At 33.6% G+C, this 21,414-nt stretch overlaps 1 protein-coding gene across 1 annotated transcript in view; it reads left to right on the top strand.

Annotated features, from left to right (window-relative positions):
• Positions 1 to 21,414, top strand: part of Cdh10 (cadherin 10) — a 161,223-nt gene that overhangs the window by 98,994 nt on the left and 40,815 nt on the right. Inside the window, exons 3-5 of the mRNA XM_063258018.1 lie at positions 14,680 to 14,974; positions 16,826 to 16,945; positions 17,315 to 17,482. Coding sequence (XP_063114088.1) covers positions 14,680 to 14,974; positions 16,826 to 16,945; positions 17,315 to 17,482 — 583 coding nt within the window. The remainder of the gene's footprint in view (positions 1 to 14,679; positions 14,975 to 16,825; positions 16,946 to 17,314; positions 17,483 to 21,414) is intronic.

Below are 21,414 nucleotides of genomic sequence, written 5' to 3'. Positions count from 1 at the left end.
AGGAGTTCCAAAAAGAATGAATATGAAAATGGAGGAGATGATGTCTCAATGAAATTTTTATTAGAATTTTCAGAATGGGATAATATAAGACTGCAGACTCGAACAACTTGGTAAGAATTTCACTATTTTGAAAAAAAATATGCACACACTGCAGAATACATTTTTAGAAATCTGGATGAATGAATATTCTAAGGGTTCCTAAAACAAACAGATTTGTGAGTCTTACACAATTATTAAATATCAGAATGGCTAGAGATTTCATATATATATATTGGTACCAGGGATTGAATTTATGACCTTGTTCTTGCCAGGCAGTGTTTATTCTGCTTAGCTAAATCCCTAACCCTTTTTTAAAATTTTATACAAAAAATAAAATTCCATAACAGAATAATAGGAAAATAATAATACATTACATATTGTTATCTTCAAGGTGATTACTCAGAATACAAGATATAGGCATAAAATATTCTTCAAATGATATTAGTACAAACCCATGTTTTCAATGAATTAAACGAAACAAGGAGTATAATTATGGTGTATTTTGTCTTTTCTCTTTCTTCCTTTCCATTTTCCCCACACTAGTTCATCTTTTCTTTTGAACAGTTTCTTCCTATTTCACAATATCTATTGCATATTTTCACCCTTTTGTATTATCTCAGTTTCTCACACCATGGAGACAATATGTTGTTTACACATGTAAATCTGATTTATTTCACTTACGAATATGGTCTCTAGTTGCATCCATTTTCATATAAATGCCTCAGGTTTATCCTTCCCTGTGGCTGAGTGTTACTGCATTGTGTAAAAACACCTCATCTTTTTATCTACTCTTCCGTTGATGGGCATTTGGATTGTTTCCAAGATTTTATCTATTACAATTCGAGCTGCTGTACACATTAGTTCACATCTATCACTGTGGTATGATTTTCAAATTCTTCCAGGTAAACACCCAAAGGGGATCAATTGGGTCAACCTGGACCTCTCACCCTAATTTTCTGAGGAATCATCAGGCTGATAGCCACAGTGATGGCACCAGTCTACAGTCCCATAAACATTAGAGAAAAGTCCCTTTCTCTCCCCATCCCCTCCAGCATTTGTTACTGGTTGATTTCTTGATGAAAACCATTCTTTCAGGAGTAAGATGAAATCTCAGTATTATTTTAATTTGCATCTTTCAGATTGTCAGTGACATTATCTATTTTTCATACATTTATTTGCCATTGTGTTTATTCATCTCAGATGCCCGTATTTCGCTTGGATCTTTAAACTTGGGTCTGATGGTTTTTAATTCTTTATATGTTCTAGATGTAAGTCTTTGTCTGAAGGACAACTAGCTAAAATTTTTCCCCATTCTGTGGGTTGTCTTTTTTTTTCCTTTGTTTTTTATTTTTTTTTTATACTGAAGATCAAACTCAGCACCTTGTGCTGCTGAGCTAAATCTCCAAACCTTGTGTGAGTTTCTTTTTAAAAAGAGTAACATGAAGATGAAGAAAATAATAATGTAGTTTTTTATTCTCAAAAAAATACCATTCAGCCTTGACTGCTTTACCCAACTATAGTGATAAGTGTGCCTATGTTCAATTTTAGGTATCACATCAATATCAAAGCGTAAACACATAGATGGCAACAGCAATAACAAAGATTAAAATTTACTGAACATTGGAGTGGTGGGAAGTGTTGGTGAAAAATATCAGGAGATGCCATCTACAAGCAGGTTAAATTACAAAGAGTCCCTTATAAACATATTAAGAGGCCCAGGGAGATCTGTTTTGAGAAGGACAAATGAAGTGAGATGGGGGTCCAGAAGAGGAAGAGGAAGTAGAAATGACTAAGAGATGACCTGTATATGTCTCAATTTCCAAAGATGAGGATTAGTATCATGTAGCACAAGCACATAACGGTATTCCTCTCTCAATGACCTACCTGTCAAATGACTGTTCGAACTTATGGTCAAGGTGTGCTGTTTGCACTTACAACTTGAATTTGGGCTTACAATGGAGGAACCTGAGCAGCAGTGTGGCCTAAAGGTGGCTTCTTCTCCAGTGCACGCCTGTAATTTCTCTGATTGTACTGTAGCACACTCTACTGCTGGATTATAATCTTTATGCATTACAGTACTGTATGTAACAGTAAAGCAAATAAAAGCAAAGTCATTAACTTGGAGTTTTCTTTGACCCAGTTCTTTGTTCCTAATTTTGTAATGTACGTTCTATATGCAGTTCCCAATCAGTTTATTTAATGACCTAGTCGCAGGAACTGAGCTTGGTGATTAAATGAATAATGCCTGTACTGATGTTTTTTGTTTGTTTTGTTTCTTTAAGAAACTAATAAAGATGTAGGGATGGAGCTGGAGCTCAGCAGCACAAATGCCTGCTTAGCAAGCACAAGGTCCTGAGTTTGATTCCTGGTACCAAATAAATAAAATAAAAGGAAGATGTAACATGTCTTTCCTCACAGCTTGAGAAAGCATGCACTTTGGAAGGCTGCTCTGGGAGCTTTTTTGGTTAGACTAAAATAAAAAAGTATTTTTATTTAATATTAAATGTTAGGGTGACATCATCTCAGTTAAAATGGCTTAAAATGTATATTGTGAATCCTGATTAGAAAACAGTTGATTTATGTTATATGTAACAATGCACATGGATGCACATATACATGCGAATATTGAAAAGTGAATTAATATCAAAAAAGTGTTTTTAAATTATTAAAAAGGAGGCAACTAGTGGTGGAGGTTTTGCTAAGTAGTACAAGCACCTGCCTTAAAAGCATGAGGTCATGATTTTGATTCTCAGCACCAAAAACTGACTAACTAAATAATAAAAAGAGGCAATTATATAGTAGTGTACGTATACAACAATACTCAATGAGTTGCAAATAATATGAAATTAGTAATTGATAGTTTTGTCTATATTAAAATTATTTTTCCAAGCAAAAAGATATGTTAAAAGAACCCCAAATTTGAAGAAGTTATTCATAATGATACACCTATAAACTGTTAAGTTGGAGTGAAGAATCTCTTAGAAATTTGGAATAGGACAAACATCAAGAGGAACAGAAGAAACGAGGTCAAAGAGTGAGTGTCCTGATCGTAATCACTTGTGAATGCTCAGTAAACTAAAAGGTCATTATAATTTTAGCTATTTAAAGGAAGAATGGCATCACGAGAAGTCAAAGTGACAGGTAGAAGTTACATCATTTTTGGTGCTAAAAACTGGGCTGGGAGGTTTAGATGGTGTTCTACGTACAATGCGAAGCCACTGGCGGGTCTTGACCAGAGTACTAGCACACACTTTTTGCCTTTAAAAATGATCTGTCTTTCTGGTGGATACAGTGTGACCCTACAAGGACAAGCAAAACCAGAGCAATTTGCTGAAAAAAAAAAAAAAAATTAGGTGAAGATTTGTGATTTCTGCTGGGATGGGAGGACTCTGAGATGCATTTATAGATGCATGCAAATTAAAAAATGATTTGCTTTTAGAATAAATGGGCAGACTGAAGGAAGAAAGGACATGAGGTACCATTACTCCTAACTTTTTAGTTTGCACAGCCAGCTTCAGAATCATATGGCTTGGGCAAGCGAGACTGGATGTGTATGAAAGAAATGAACTCAGTTTAACAATAGTGCTATTACTGAAAAGTTTTCTTTTACTTATTATACTATTTGTGTAGCAGCTGTGATTATTAATTTTATGTGAAAACTTGGTCATATATGGTGTCTGGCTAGTCAAACATTAGTGATGGTATTGCTATAAAGACATTTTAGATGGGATTAACATTTGCAATAAGGTAATACGATAAAGACTAACCACCAAAAATGTAGACAGATTTGGTCCAATCAGTCCTGCCTGAATTTTCTAGCTGTTGTCCTAACCTGTGGATGTCTGAGTCAGGATTGCAATGGGGCTTCTTTCTAAAATTTTAAGATTACCGTCTTTCCCTATGAATCTCAGACTTGCTGGCCCCACTGCCCTGTGAGAAGATTTCTTGCAGGCCCTCCCTCATTTCCTCGTTTCCCTCTTTCCTCTCTCCTTTTCCATTCCCTCTTCACATCTGTCATTCTCTCTGTGCTGCTTCAAGAGTTGATAAAGTCTCCAGGAGGAGATAGGATGCGTTTTCCCACTTCAGCTGTGCATGAAGAGTAATTCTTTCCCTGCTCTTTTACCTTACCAGGACTGAACATCTGTTAAAGTATAAAAGTCTATATTTTAGACTCAAGAAGCACAGAGAATTGTCGAAGGCCTTGAGGTGAAAAGGTGAAAAAGACTTATAAATCTTCGGGTTCAATTTGACAGTCCTTGGAGGGCTTTCAATTTTCTCCTATTCACTTCTTGTTCGGTTGTTTTGTTCTGTTTTCAGCCTAAGGACTCTATGTGTCTTACCATGCGGACAATTATGTTTTGGTCTGAAAAGCATTCAGTCTGGTCCTTTAGCCTTCCTGCAGCCTCATAACTCAGCGTATGTCTCCTGTCTTTTGAAGAGGACTGACAATGTGTGCGAGGTCCTTCAGTTCACAAGCATTTTACTCTGATGCATGAACTATGGCTTCTATTTCTCCCAGAAGTATCCTGCTTTTCAGTCCACAGATCCCCACCTTTAAACATGTGCCAAGCATTAGCCAAAGTCTCCTGGAAAAGAGGACCCTCCAGTCCTCTGGGACTCCACTTACCTCTGCACAAGTCTCTTAGGTTTCAATTCTTGTTTTTTAGGCGTAGGTTTGACTATGAAAATACAAATTTTTGGTAACCTATCTATTCTGCATGCTGTCTTTGGGAAATTTGGTGAATTTTAATGACCTAACTAATAATGCTACTCCTAAGAAAAATTACAGATGTTTACAATTACTACGTGCCATACAAATTCAGATAAAAATTTGGATTTTTTATTTTTATTTCATTTATGTATATTTCTACTAATTCCAATTTGTAGTTAACCAGATATTCTAAATGATTCACCATTTCAATATTTTTCATATGAAGATTTTCATATTGTATGCATAAAATTTTAATGTGGGACAGTAGCCCAGAGGAATGGATAAGGGCCCAGATTTAGTAGCCCAGGTTATGCTTCTGAGACCACCCAGACATACCCAGAAATGTGCTTCAATCATCCTTTCAGCACTTCCCATTTTATTGGTGACTGAGATGTGACCAGAAGTCACTTTTACACTCATAGAAGAGAACTTGCTTTGCTAAGTTTTTCTAGCCACTTCATTTTCATTCTGTAATTTTAACAAACTTTCACTTCCTTAAAAATATTTTGACTTTTGTAGAGTTTGATCCTGATATTCTTTTCCTCATAATACAAATAATAATTAATATGTACTGTGAATATGACAAGTTCAAAAGAACTGAAAGCTTGGTGGTTATCCGCAAAAACAATCTGTTGTCCCAGAAGCACAGAAACAACAGTCCAAAGCTGCTATATATGTTATAAAATTTGTATGTGGATTATCTGTCTGATATATATTTGTGTGTGTGTGTGTGTGTGTGTGTGTCTGTGTTTGATACACATATTGGCAAAGAAAGGAAACATCAATTAAATCTTAAAATGGAATTTCAATAATTGCTAATTGTCTGTGATGTATAGCTATGATTATCTTTTCACTCCCTAATAATTTATGTAATGCTATTTTTGTTTTTCACACGTATATAAATGTAGATATGTAATTTTTCTATTAATTTATAGCCTCTTTCTGAGGTTTTCATTTCAGCTAGTGCCCTAAAATCTACGAATGAAAATATTCAAACTACCAGTTTTATTTTACCATGCTTTGCTCCATCCCTGGAAAGAGCCCGCAACTGCTGGTTCTTCTAAGTCTCCTTGATCATTCTTTTCTTGAAAGATAAAAGTGTCTCTGTAGACCTTAGGAACCTAAGAGACTCAAATACACCCAAGTAAAAAAATCTCCAGGAAGTCTAAAGTCCTAAAACACCACACACAGTGGCACATATGGTGGTTGGTATGTGAGCTCCGGAGGGCTTGGGTGGTCCCGTGAGCTGGCTCTGCTTACTGCCTGCAGCTTCCCTCAGCAAGCATTGCAAGTTTCAGTATCTCTGACTTTCTGGAGTCTGCACATTTGGCTTCATTCCTACAGCTTCACACTCTGCCTTCTCAGAGTCCCCCTGCTAGGAACCCACATATTCTTTTGAATCTGCTGTAAGGGTCCCTGAGCACACAGCACTCTTTGTAATCATCACGTCCATAAAACTGGCATCATATGGATACCAACCTGTCTGTGAGCAGAAACCCCTCAGCCCTTGTTTGCAGAGAAGCAGCAAAGAGGAACAGTGCCAGCGAGGAACGGATATGGGCTTAGATCAAGAATCCCGGGTTCTGCTTCTGTGGCACACCCAGACGTACCCGGAAATACTCATCCTTTCAGCAGCAACTAGTGACTGAGATGCACCGGAAGTGATTTTACACTCACTGAAGGGAACTCCCTTTACTAAATTTTTTGTAATCTCTTTTCACCTTACAGATCAGAAGTGAATCTCTTGATTTTAAAATAATTGACACTTAAAACACAAAATTTTTGGAAGCTATTTATATATTCTTATATTGTAAAGCCAAAATGCCTAAGAAGTTCTCCAAGCTCTGGGAATATAAGGTCTTTAAATGCTCAATGTTATTTTCAGGCCAAAAGAGAATACTTTGCAACATTTAGTAAACTATAAGGAGGAATATACCAACTTGGAAACTAACAACTTTCTCTGAATATTTACCCAATAACTCTTTCCAATGCATAATCTATTAGAAATAATATTTCTACTGCATAGTTTACATACTACTTACAGTCTTTTGAATATCCTCAAAAACACATTTAAAACATGGGCTTCTGAGCAGAAAATTCCTGTAAAAGTATGTCTATGGAAAATTTCTGTCAGTGTCTTTGATGTAATCTCAGTATTGCTGACTACAGAAGTTTCACAATTTAACGAATTCTATTCCAGGAGAGTTTTCATAAATCTGATTTGTTTGTAAGTTTGACAAAGTGAGTCTCATACACCTTTGACACAAATATACAGTATGAGACATAAGCCAAACTCTAGGTCCACTGATGTGAAAGTGTGAAACTCCAGTATGCATAAATTGGGGATTTACTGTATACTCTCAAAGAACCACTTCAAGATATGGTTAGCAAAAATAGCAGGAGATGCTTTCTAAAATTTAATAGCACTTCTGCTAGTGATGCCATTGAACTATTTTTAATAGCTACAAAAGCCCTTCAGAGCTCCAAGAACATCCCAGATTCAACTTACTCAGTGTTGGGACCATAAATACAAGGCCATATTTCACTACCTTTACTCTTAGAAGACCAAATAAAAAAAGTCTTTAGTCACATAAAGTAGACTTCAATAAAGTTTTTCCTTGTGAAAGAGATCTCTGGAGAATTCTTTTACTTGTGAAAAATAAATCACTGGTTTTTATTTTCATGTGGCTAGGTTCACATCTACGCGGACATCAGTGCCCATCTGTCATTTAAATCCCTCATACTTCCCTCTCAGCCCCAAAAGGAATTGTTCAGAAAAGTTTTTATGTATCTAAATTATATATATGGTTTATTTTAAAATTATCTTGATTGGTTTTGCAATAGATTTCACTGATAAATTTTATTTCTTAAGCCCCATTTCTTTTTTTGAAGGATGAATTGTATCATTGAGATTCATAAAATTAGCCCATATTTTAAAGTAATCTCTCTGAAGGAAACAACGACACACTTTTTTTCTTACTCTGTAAAGCTCACTTATTACAACTCAAAGTTTGCTACCCTTCTCCTTTTTATAATTTATCAGACCCAACAATCAGGAGGGAGAAGAGAGAAAAAAAGAAGGGGAAAGAAAAAGATGAGGAAAGGAGGATTAAACGAAAACAGCTTTGTGAACAGGAAGTGGGAGGGGTTTGAAAGGAGAGGACAAGATGGGTAAAGAGAGGAATGAAGATGTATCATGTACAGGTGTGAATTCCCTATAATGAACGCAATCATTGTGTATACCTAAATTGTACCAATAAACTTAATGAGACTTAAAAAAAAGATCATCATTGTAAAAAGAAAAAAAGAATAACTACACAGTTATGTCTGACCAGATTGTGTTTTCTAGCTTTCATATACTTTCAGCTGTGCTCAGATGCTAGGCCATCTTCATCAGTATTTTATTGAAAGTAAATTTGGTTATTTGACTCAATGTTTTTTCATTTGATGCAATAAATACTTGAGTAATTACACCAGTATGTTAATTTTAACACCACCAAAATAAAATAGTATGATTGCCACATTGATTTTTTAAACAATTATAAAAATTCTTACCTGCTTGAAAAAAAATGAAACATAAAATTATCAGCATATTTTGAAATTTCTTTTAAATAATTTGGAGCATTTTTAGATTAATGAACATGCAAAAATAAATACAACTTAAGCTCAGATCATGTAATAATTTTCTTGATTTAGTCATCAGAAATCAACTTTCAGAAAACTAGTCCAATATAATTCAGGTTTCTTCCACCATATTTTCTCAGTTTGTGAAATGGAACCAAATAACTTCAATATTCTGAATAATAAAGAATTTTGCAGCATAAGAAATATATTCATTAGAGCTAATAATCTGACTTTTACTGAGGGTATCAATGAATTTTTCACTTTTTAAATTTTTTATTTAAAAAAGAAAAGCAAAAAACTAGAAGCATACAAACCACAGCTACAGAACAATAAAAATCACAAAATAATATATGCTTTCAAAACAGGAAGAAAGGAATTTGCAATATTGCATAGTAATCTTTAAGAATTACTTAGGTTGAATTTTGCACTTTTTAAAACTGTTTTTCTTTTTTTCTAGCCAAATGTGAAGATACAAGGTAAAACCCTTTATTAATTTTCCATATGGTAACAAATTACTTAAACTCCATGTACACTGTAGATATTTATTTTATGTAACATTTTCTTATTTAATGGGTCAATAGAAAATAGAAATAAACTGATGTGAAGACAGAAAAATTTGCCATGTTCTAAAAATTTGTTCCCTCCCAAAGTTCATGTTTTTTATTCCTATCTTCCAAGGTGACAGTGTCAGGAGATTGAGCCTTTGATAGGTAATAAGCTCACCTATGTGAAGGGTCCATTGTAATTAAAATCAGCACAAGCATGAAACAAGTTCAAGTGAGACTGTTGTCCCTTCTAGCATATGGGACACATGCATTGGGTCCCATCTGTGCCCCCGAAAACTGACCCTGACTGATATTTCATTTGCTGGGATGTAATTTAACTTCTCTGTGATGGATAATTGATGGTCCACTGATTACTACTATTAAAATATATGCATATGTATTCCTAAGTTAGATAACCACAATATCCCTTTGAGCTTATAAACTTTATGCCATATTTTAAGATGCGTTTCTTAGAAAGGTTATAAAATTATTAAAAATATGGGGCAGGAATATAGCTCAGTGGAATATAGCGCAGCACAGTAAGTGCAAGGTCCCGAGTTCAAGTCCCAGTACCAAATAAAATAAAATAATCAAAAATATGCCACATTTCAAATTACAAGCTTTAACTAAATAATTTGTAAATTTTTCTTTTTTTAGTTTTAAAGAGAAAAAATAAAATGATATCAAAACAGGTTAGCAGAAAAGTTACAATAATCGATACAGAGTGTGCTATTGTCTTCAAAGTAGTTATTCAGAGTTCAAGTTATAGGCATGATATTTTGTCCAAAGAATATTAGCACAGAACGGAAGAAAGGGAAAAAAAAAATATATGTATACACAAGATGGGTAAGATAGTTATGCAGTTAGTTTCTCTTAATTTATTGAAAAGTTTGTGCTAAATCACTTTTAATGTTGATTGTTTAGTTTTAAAAACTAAAACTACTCACTATTAGCAAATTTAACCAGGAGGTTTATTAAATTTATCTGGACCTTAAAAAAGTTAAGCAAGAGGAAAGTGACTTTTAAGAGTGCAGTGCAGTACCCGTTGTTCTTGCCTCATTAGTTGTCACGTATCTTGCAGTGTCCTTTATCCGCTGTGCATTTACAAGGAACACAGCAGGTTGTGAATTTTTAATAGGCTTTCCACATGGAAAGAAAAGGTCAGTATTAACATAAAATTCTTCTTAAAGATTTGTGACACAGATGTTTCACACCAGAAGGCAGGTGTTGCTAAAGAACTAAAGCCACAATAATCTAATATTTTTCTATGTTTAAAGAAAACTTAATGTTTCATGTAATACAATAGCACAAGACAAATCTATATTCACCTTACTTTCTGTAGTAAAAGCTATAAGGTTTTTAATATACCATCCATTGATCCTATTTCTCTACACCATCAATGTGACGTTATTCAATTAAATGTTTAGATAATTCAAATGTTGAGATCTAATATCTAAATAAAATGAGAGTAATAAAGCTGCATTCATGAGTACTGTTTTGTGATTTTCATAAATAGAGTGACAAATCATTGTATCACATGTACAAGAAACGAGGGCGGCACAGAATATAGGAGCAGACGTGCACTGAAAGAGGAAATTTGAAATTGTACGGAAAAGCTGAAAAAGAGTAGTTCATAATTAAAGAACTTCACCTTGTCACTGGACTTGGTTTGAGAGCATCCCAAAGCTGAAATGACGAGCTTAACACCCTCCCCCACTTTATTTTTAAAAAGTAAGATTTTCAGTGTTGCTGATTTCCATAGCAACAAAAGAATTTTTATGGCATATTATTAAGAGGCACAGGAAGGGCTTCTTAAGCTATTTCAGGGCACACTTAGAGAAATGAGATGAATTAAGTCCTAGAATGGTGAACACTTATGCTTTGTCTTAAAGGGGTAAAATCCCTAAGCAAATTTGGCCCGCCCCGAAGTGTACTTACTAACCCATTCTACAGATACGGGCAGGTTTCGGTTGCTTTCTCTATGTTAGTTGAAGTATACTTTGGATTCACCCTACCTATTCCTTCGTCTTAGGATCAGGCTTCTTCTCTTTACTTTCTCAATTATGCCAACATGTGGATATTCAGTATTCCTGAAGAATTTTGGAAATGATGAGTGTGGACGGAAATGAATGTAAATTTAACAAACGGATGATGTATGTGCATTGCCCTGAGTAGCTTCGCCTGTGGCGGAGAATTTGCAGCTTTCTGAAAAGTACAATTTTTACTTTTGATTACCTGATGTCGTTTCCACTTATCTTTTATTTATTCTATCTCAGTATTTGGTCTGTTCTGTAATTGCTAGGAAAGCATTAATGTTGTACCTGTTAGGACTGAGCTTCTAAAACAGATCAGCTTTGTCTTTGAGAGGAAGCATCTCCCCAAGTCTGAGAGGCCACACAACGTCATCTCTCTCCCTCACAGTCAATGTCTACAGCAACTGTCCGTTGCAGTTACTTACTTTTCTGCTTCTCAAATACATTTTAAATAATCTTTCATTCAACATAAGCTACCACTAAGACCCAAATATGACCATTCCATCATTCATTATAGTATTACTATTCACTTCTGTCTCTAAAACAAGAAAAAACTTTTTTAAAGTGCACATTATTAATACAAGATCTAATGAGTCAAGCAAGATTTATTATGTGTCTGGCTTTGAAACAGAAAAACTTATAAATTTATAAGTTCCATTGGCTTCTCTTAATTATATCCCTGTCGAAGAATGTAGACATAGTTTCATTTTCTGGTGCTTAAAACCACAGTCTTGCAACCTTCATCCTTTTGATTTTCTGCTACCATGTTTAGTTTTCTAATTCACCAGAAACTCCCACCGTATGTGATCCAATTACTGCATTTAATTTTCACTCTCTGTGGTATACGTGAAGGTAAAAGTCCTGCTGTGATTCATATTCTGAAACTCAGCTATATAAAAATTCAAAATCTTACCATAAGAAGAGCCCTTTTTGCATCTTTTTTTGATCAGACTAGCTGAATTAGATTTTTTTTTTTTTTTTTTTTTTTTTTTTTTTTTTTTAGGCTAGTCAAGTGAAGCAGTGGGAGTGGAGAAGGAACAAAGAAATCTGTAACTGGTTGTGATCAATTAGTTGTAAACACCACTGCACTCGGACCAGCCGCTGAACTAGATTTAATATTCTCCATATTGCTTTCGTTCCCTCTCGTCTCCAAATTTATGCTCCATATGTATGCAGCATTCTGAGATGTAATATTTATGAAATGAAAAATATTAGCCTGTTCAAACATCTTTTGTTTTTCCTTTTTTATTTTTATTTTTTGGTTGGATAGCTTCAATATTACGTGCTTAAGAAATCTTTCATCATTCCTGTGGCCTAGGTCATGAATTTCTTTATACATTTGGTTTGAACCTTCCATAGAAATAGAATGGAATTGTTGATTTGCTTTTAGTTATAACTGACTTATGAGAATACACAAATATTTCTAGATTGAATCTACTTAATGGAAAATAAATGTCAGAGTTGTTATTAAAGGCATAGTATCTGATCACATAATTGATGATACCAACCATGTTTTCTAAAATTTGATTTGCAGACAGAACAAGAAATACACAATGTGGAGAAGTGTGATTTGGAAAATTACTGCTGTGTTATACAAGCTTATAATTAGACAGTTTCTCAGCAACTCGGTGCATTTTCAGTTAGAAAAAGAAATCCGTCTTGTATGCAACTTTTTGAGTGTGGTTCCCTGGACAACACAGGCTTGAGTTATTTTGGGGAAGCTTTTTAGTTAAAGATATTTACCGAGTTTCCTACCTTTACTTTATATGAATAGCTAAAATCATAGTAAAAAGCTGTTCTTTGATTTCTTTATTTTTTATACAAATTCCTATGGATACTGAGGGTTTTATTTATCCATTATACCTGAAATGAGTTGTTTTATCGTAAAATCAGAAAAATGGAATTTTATCCAGAGTTAACAGCTGGTAATTACTTCAAAGCAATCAAACTCAATTGCTTTTGTATATCTATCAATGATAGTAATTGAGAAATTTAAAGAAATCTATTTTCAACATATTTCTAAGACTCATGATAAAATTCATGATAAAGTTAAGTGTAATATATTATTATGAAGAACAAAACTCTGGCCCTAACATTAAATGTTTATTAGATGAGTGGAATAACTTAAGAACAATTTATAATCCCTGTGTTTTTCAAGGCTGAAATTTGTTCTTTCTGTGTACACACTCCTCACTTCAGAATAAAAGTCCCCTGGAAGGCTGGGATACAACTTTCCACATCCAGAATATCCACAAGGCGCTTGTGACACCTTCCTCAAGCCTCATTGCTCTTGCTTCTCGAGTCTAGAGGGGTTTCTTAGCCAAATGAGTTTCCACTGACTCACTGGCCCAGGCACCCATGAGCCTGAAGACTGGGCTTATGAAGGAATATTAATATATATATATATATATGACATGTGGCTCCTAGATTACTTTTGCACAGCAGGGGCATGTGCATTGAACTGAGATGCCCGTGTGAATGCACACAGAGCTCTGATGAATTAATTCTGAAAGGCTAAGTGTGAACGTGTTATAGGCACAGGCAAGGGAACAAGAAACAGACTTGCCCTGAATTGCATTGTTCCTGAATCGCCTTGTTCTTTCAGGATTTTACCAAGTTAGATTTGACAAGGTAGGAGACTATGCTATGCTTCATATAGTTCATTATTTTTTGCCTGTGTTGGTCAAACACTTCATTAATCAAGTTTATAATTTATATATATATGTATATACATATATATATATATATTATATGTTGACTCTATCTATAGTCTTGCTCTGAAATTCACAAATATTTGCGAGATTGTCTTTTGTATTGTTTTCCTAAAGTAGGAGCTATGCTTCATACAACTTTTCCTAACGTACAGATCCTGAGATATCAGTAATTTCACAACAAAAACATAGTAATAAATAACAAAGTTTTATGTAGAAAATTTCCTGAACAATGTGAGAGTAAAATTGTTCTATTCACAGATGTTTAGATAATGATCTTTACATCAACCTATTAAAACTGGGAGGTTGTCTTTATTAAATTTATTTGCCATAAAATTTTTTTTCACTAAGTGCATTCATCGTGTTCACATCTCTGAAAAAAAAAATCTGATATCAACAATTTAAGGAGGATAAGCGTATTTGGACTCATGGTTTCAAAAAGACCAGTTTTCCAGGATTGGCTGGAAAAGGCAGGAATGGAATAAGGGAAGAGCAAGGAAGAGTAAAGAAGCTCACGGTCAGAGTGGCCAAGCAACAGAATGAGAAATGAAGAGCCAGGGACAAGAATAGACTTTCTGTGCCAGCACCCAAGACCCTCTCTAGGGAAGCACTGTGTTCTAACCGCACATTCACCCGTAAATCCATCATGGAACATTTCACCATGAGTACAGCACTCTCATGACCCAGTTACCTGCCAGAAACCTCACCTTTAACTGCATTAGAATTTTGAGTTACATTTCAGATCCACAAAATACCAAATAAATCAAACAAGGAAGTTTCATTTATTAATATTGTTCATTCCTATTTAGAATTAAAATGACAGGGATACATGCAGTGCTATTCCTAGGGCTTAAAATGTGTATGGGGTGTTCAAACTTATGCAACATTTTCATTTCGTGAAAGTGGAATACTGACCCCATTATTCAGTGATGGGTTTGGAAGGACCTTCTTTGAATTCTTTCAGCATTATATAACCATATGCATTGTCACAAATATTCTCATTTTATTTCCCCTAGCTTCATTCAGACCAAGATAAGGGAGATGGATCACTCAAATATATTTTATCTGGAGATGGAGCTGGCACTCTATTTATTATTGATGAAAAAACAGGTGATATTCATGCCACGAGAAGAATTGATAGAGAGGAAAAAGCCTTTTATACGCTACGTGCACAAGCTATTAACAGAAGAACTCTGAGGCCAGTAGAACCAGAGTCTGAATTTGTGATCAAAATCCACGATATCAATGACAATGAGCCAACATTTCCAGAAGAAATTTACACGGCTAGCGTTCCTGAAATGTCCGTTGTAGGTAAGCACGTTTATATGACGAAAGCATTCACAAAGCATAAAAATAATTTTAAGAAATTCTTATAACAGGATGAATTAATGATAGTAACTGTTTGATTCCCTAAAAGCAGCACATGTTTAATATTTTTATTCATTTTGCATCACTGTGGATTTTTAAATCTTTACATTGCATATAGGTGGTATTCAATATCAAGAAAATACTATTGGCCATCAGTAGCAAAACATTAACATATAAATTTTATCATACAACTTCAGATAATTAACAGTTCCATGAAATTCTAAACACAATTATTTTATAAATATACTTGCTACATGCTTTTGAAAATACTTCTAGGAACTTCCAAGGAAATACAAATCCTTGGGTGCTCAATTTCCTAATTAAAATAGGAAAATATTTATTTGTATGTAACATAAGTGCATCAGGCTGTATATTTTAAGTCATCTCTAGAATACTTGTAGTACCTAATACAACAAAATGTAAATATTTGTTATTGTTCAGAGAAAACAACAAGCAACGTATTTTTTACACGTTCACTAGAGACGAATTTTTATAAATGTTCTTTCTACCAGGACAGTTGAATATCCAAATGTAGAAATCACAGATATGAAGGGCTGATGAAACATTAAAAATGCCATTAATTCAGTAGAGTTTCATTCATGTACTTAGTCTAAATTCACCAGAAGAATTTGTCTAGATGATCTACATATTTCATATTTAGATTATTGAACAATTTTTCTATGTATTAGAAGATATCTTTCTTTATAATAATTATATATAAAACTTTGCTGCATAAATCTCATAGTCACATAAACCAGTTTGAATTCACAGCAAATGACATACTAACAAAGACCTATAAAGTTAAAATATGGAACTTATATGAAAGAAAGAATAAAAAATAGAACATTTTATTTAAAAAACCTCAAAAATTTAAAAATATTTATAATGTAAATAAATGTTACATTGGTGGGAAAAAACAATAAAGCTTTTAATTTTTATTAAAAGAACATGACAAATTCAAAATTATGAGGAAATGCTCATAACTCTTAGGGAGATACATACTTGTGCAAAATATACACTTCCTATGTAATTATAAATTTGTTCAAACTGATGAAATAATATGGAGCTGTTTTGTTTACTTGTAACAATCTTAATGAATTTTTATAATCTATTTTTCTCAAAAGATTTATTGTGAGATTGTTATTTACTACTTACTTTGCTGAATCCCAAGGACTTTTGGTAATCATCTTACTATAAAGTGCTTATAAATATCATGAACCTTATTAAATATACTTTAGTCGTTCACTTTACTTTGGGTTATCTTGGAATGTTTCTAAATTTAAAATTCAACTTATGTTCTAAACTTATGTTCTAGAGCAGGTGTTAATTATTTTTAGAGTCAATTAATGTGACTTGGGAAAGCTGAGCTTTGTTACTCCTTTGAGGTTAGATATGCCCTTTACATGAAAGGAAGTTATCATGTAAAATGGATTTAAATATCAAATGAGCATTTGTAAAATTACCATGTGTATTACACTGTAGCATTATCTGATCCTTGCATAAAAACATTCATGACAACTGAATATTTATCTTGTAATGACACACTTTATCTGTAGTAGCTCTCTCTCTCTCTCTCTCTCTATATATATATATATATATATATATAGATAGATAGATAGATAGATGTACCTATATTAATACAGACACATACATGATTTTCATCCCAATTAAATATAAAGCTGTCTTTAAGTGGTCATATTACAGCCAAAGATCGCTCAAGTCTTCAATGAAAACCAGTGCTTTTGCTCCTCCTTCTGGTACTGTGCAGAACTAAGCTGAGTTTGGATACTTCAGGTACTTCTGTGGTGCAAGTCACAGCTACAGATGCCGATGACCCTTCCTATGGGAACAGCGCCAGAGTCATTTACAGCATTCTTCAAGGGCAGCCCTACTTCTCTGTGGAGCCAGAAACAGGTCAGGCATCATGAATTAGCGTTTACTAATGTAATTATCGCTATGGTTTTTACAAATGAAAAAGAAGATAGGGAAACGAGCAAAATCCTACATTAACACTCAGTGAAGATGCCACATGCAAATCTTTAAAAATTCCAAGTTCAATAACTGAGTGAATTAATGAGAATATGTTTTGCTGTATTTAAAGAATGTTTGTATCATTCTGTAGAAAAACAACACAATAATAAAAATATATGAAATCTCTTTTATAAATTTTATACAAAAGTTAACAGCAAAATTATCTTAAGTATTTACAGTACTCCTGGGTGATAAATCTCATTATAAATGACAATGCAGTAAAGTTAATGAAAGTATTCATGTTTTTTTAAGGTATCATCAGGACTGCATTACCAAACATGAACAGAGAAAATCGGGAACAGTACCAGGTTGTCATCCAAGCCAAAGACATGGGCGGCCAAATGGGGGGCTTATCGGGGACAACCACAGTGAACATCACACTGACTGATGTTAATGATAATCCACCTCGCTTCCCCCAGAGTAAGTACCCTTTAATGCTTTACTCTACAGAGCAAAACGTTGAGAGTGTTAAAAAAAAGAAAGAAAAAAAAGAAAAAAAGAAAAAATGTAAATGGTGATATGTTTATTGTTACTAAATAACAAAGTGAAATACTTCCTGTACAGACAGGAGCTCTTGTCCCCTTCATAAGTACACTTTGAATCTAAATTACATAAGAGTTAAATCTTTAGTTAGCAAAAGAAAATCATGTTTGTATGGAATTTACAGTAAATGTGTTAATCTGTCTTTGCTATGTAATAAAGCTCAATAATGTAAGGGTAAAAGTTTTCAATAAAAAAATCTAATTCCTCAAATATTGGGCAGAAAGGGCTAGTATAAGAAAATCTGACAAACTCATAAGACGGTTTCTGCTTGTTGCATGTGGACTCCATAATAAAAGCATTTCATTTTTGAACTCTGTATATCTGTTTGAATTAACATTTCAAATTCTTGTAATTAAGAATATATTAACAGCATTAGCTTTTTACCATAAAATGTTTTTTTTTATTGCATAAAAATTGGATAGGCTAAATATACACTTGTATAGTAAAGTGGTATTCAGTCTCAGCAATCACTTCCAACACTAAACCAACTGCTTTTTATTCTTTAAGATTCTATACTTCAATGACAAAATGTAGAGCTTTTAAGAATGAGACATAAAAACTGTTTGTATATCTGTGTCTTAAATTTTCCTCATTTACTGAACTCTAAGTGGCTCCTCAATCTTAGTTAGATTTTACTTGGGCTAAATATTTTTATGATAAAATGTTAAAACATAAAAGGCAGTAGTTTGCTTTCTGGTATTTATATCTTTATACTAAACACTATTACTCAGAATGAGCTATATTCTAAGAATTTAGTTTGTTCCTTTGAATTTTTAAAAACAGTTTAGGCTTTCAGTGCAATTATACCTGAATTTAATTATTAGTAGTCATGACTTGAATTAAATTGCTTAAAGTTATGTATGTAGTTGTGAGATTCATGTATGTATGTATGTATGTATAATATTTTAATAGTATTTTATTGAACATATGAATCATTCCCGTGTGTCTGTGATAGATGTTTTATAAGTATGCATTGTATAGCCCAAGCCGCCTACTTGTGTGAAGGTGGGCTCCACAATATGTAGGAAAAGATTCCCACTTAAACTCATTAAAAATAATCAAGTATTTCCTGTCATTTTTTAAAACTGGAAACCTGTGGTAGGCACCTGCTAGGCACATCAGACAAGCTCTGATATAATAACAGTTGCAGTAAAAATAATGATTATACTGATTTAAAAAAAAAAAGGAAGAAAGCAGTTTGGTTTTGATTGTCTCATGGCATTTTTACTGCATGCTGGAACAGATGATCTATTGACTATCATTTGTAATCATAACAACTCATTAAGATCAGTATGATAATCTCCATTCTACAAATGAGAAGACAAAGGTTACAAAAATCAAAATTGTTAATAATGGAAGAGATGTGCTGACATCAATATATAACTCCAGATGCACAGCACAGTATATTTAGAAGAACTTTAGTGCAACCAGTATAATTCTCAATAATGTTAAATTATAAATAGAGGCATAATTTATGAAATTTTCTTTCCTAAATTATTCTACATATTTGACTCTTGGGAAGAGTCAGTCTTGGTGATTAGAATGTCCCTTCATAGTTTAAGTCATCTAACATTCAGGAACTTGTTTTTAATTTTTAATTTTAATAATATTTTTTCAGGATCTAAGACTTAAAAAGTGTTCTACTGTTTTTTGAAGACTGTGATATGTAGGATATTATTGAAATCTCACAACTAACTTGGATGTCACCATTATTATTATTAACATCACATCTAATATACAAAACAAGATAAGAAACTTCAGCATGGATATAAGAAAGCAAATCAGTGATGTCTAATAGAAATATAATGAAAGCCAAAAATGTGTTTCACATGTGTAATTTTATTTTTAATTGCCATATTAAAAAATTAAGAGGTGGCATTTTAATTATATAGCATTCTAAAATTCTATATTATTGATATAAAACTTACATATTTTATACCACTTTTCCATCTAGGGTCCTCTGCTTTTGCCAAGTGTTTTCCACTTACATCAGATCTCTATTCTGATGAACCTGAATCTCTATTCTGATTTCCACCCTGTGGCTCAATGGGAGCTGTTGGTGTGTCTAGCCACTAACATACTGGGTAGCTCAGGCACAGATCATGTAGGCAACTATGAAGACTCTTCGTGTTTCCATTTTGCTCAGTTAAACAGATCCATCTTGTCTTCAGTGCCATCAGTAACAGTGGGTGGCTGTATATGCTTTGTTGCATGATGTCAGACTAATTTATGACCTATGAATCAGTGACTCAGTAGCTAGCACTTAGGATACTTTTATATTCAGTAATGTTGATTTCTACAAGTCCTGTTCTTTGATTATCATTTTCTCCAAATAATGTAAAAGTAGGATCAGATCTTAAATTTTATTGACATTTACTTATCCAAAATATTCCAATATGCTCATTTGGAGAGCACAAGAACCACTGTGAATTCAACTGTACACATTTGTAATGAGATTACTGAGACTTGGCAGTTTCTCAGCCGTGGATAGTTTGCCTACCAGATGTCGCTGGGGAGTGTTTTGTATTTTCACTTTTGTTGACTGGTGGCTGGATACTACTGACATCTAGTGGATGGAATCTGGAAAGACTAGGAAGCATCTTTGTTATTTAACTGGCCATGCTTCCCAAACTTACACAGATTTAAAGCAGTCCCATCAAAACACCAATACTACCTCACAGAACTAGAGAACACAATTCTAAAATTCCCGTGGAACCAGAAGGGACCTAGAATAGTAAAACCCATTCCAGGTAACAAGGGCAAGGCAAAAGGAATCATAATCCCAGATTTGAAGTTATACAACAAAGCTTCTGCGATAAAAACAGCATGGTACTAGCTAACAAACAGACCTGAAGATCAATGGAATACAATAGAAGATGCAGGAACAATTCCCAACAAACTCTGACACTTTATCTTTGAAAGGGACCTGACATCTTCACTAGGAAAAAAAAAAATTAATAAATGGTGCTGGGAAAGCTGCCTTTCCACATGCCTTAGATTGAACCTAGATCCATTTGTATCATCATGTACCAAACTAAAATTGAAATGAATCAAAGACCTTGTATATGCACAGAAATATTTAATCTGCTTAAAAATAGACCAAGTAAAAATTTTAAAAGACACAGGTATAAGCAAAAACCTTATGAACAAAACACCATCATAGAAGAAATGTTACAAAATATCCACATCTGTACTGAAACTTTTAAAACAGAATAGTCCTTGAGTTTTAGCGTGTTGCATTTCCTGAAATTAGAAGCATGTTGTATATCATCACATTGAATCTATTTGCTTGACATTTCTACTCAAATATTTTAGGCCTTTTGATATTTTTCTTTCATTCTTCCCCTAAAATCATTAAAACAAAACAAGCTACATGTATGAGAAAGTTCTATGCAAAGATTAAGTTACTTACAGCTAGTAAATATAAGGCCTGGCAAACCAAATTAAACAAAACATTGTAACATGAAAATGTTACAACATTGATTTTCATCCAATCTAGAGTCAATAAATAATAGCTAATCAATTGAGGGTGAGTGAGCCCGGTATTCTTACTTTATTCTTCAGAGAACAATTTTTTTGGTAATACTCTCAAATCTATGAGACACATAGAGAGAGAGAGAGAGAGAGAGAGAGAGAGAGAGAGAGAGAGAGAGAGAGAGAGAGAGAAAGAGACAGAGACAGAGATTAGACAGAGAAAGAAAGAGACAGAAATAAAAGACATGAGAAAGAAAGCTGAGACTTACAGAAAAAGTTTGTTAAAACATTCAGATGATTAGGCTCCAATTCAGGCCCCTTAGATATTACTTAGA

This window comes from Cavia porcellus, unplaced genomic scaffold, assembly GCF_034190915.1.
Source record: "Cavia porcellus strain 051 isolate PalLab524CR breed Dunkin Hartley unplaced genomic scaffold, mCavPor4.1 scaffold_11, whole genome shotgun sequence".
NCBI lineage: Eukaryota > Metazoa > Chordata > Mammalia > Rodentia > Caviidae > Cavia > Cavia porcellus.
The sequence above is the reverse complement of the archived record's forward strand: the minus strand, read 5'-3'. Positions and strand labels throughout refer to the sequence as shown.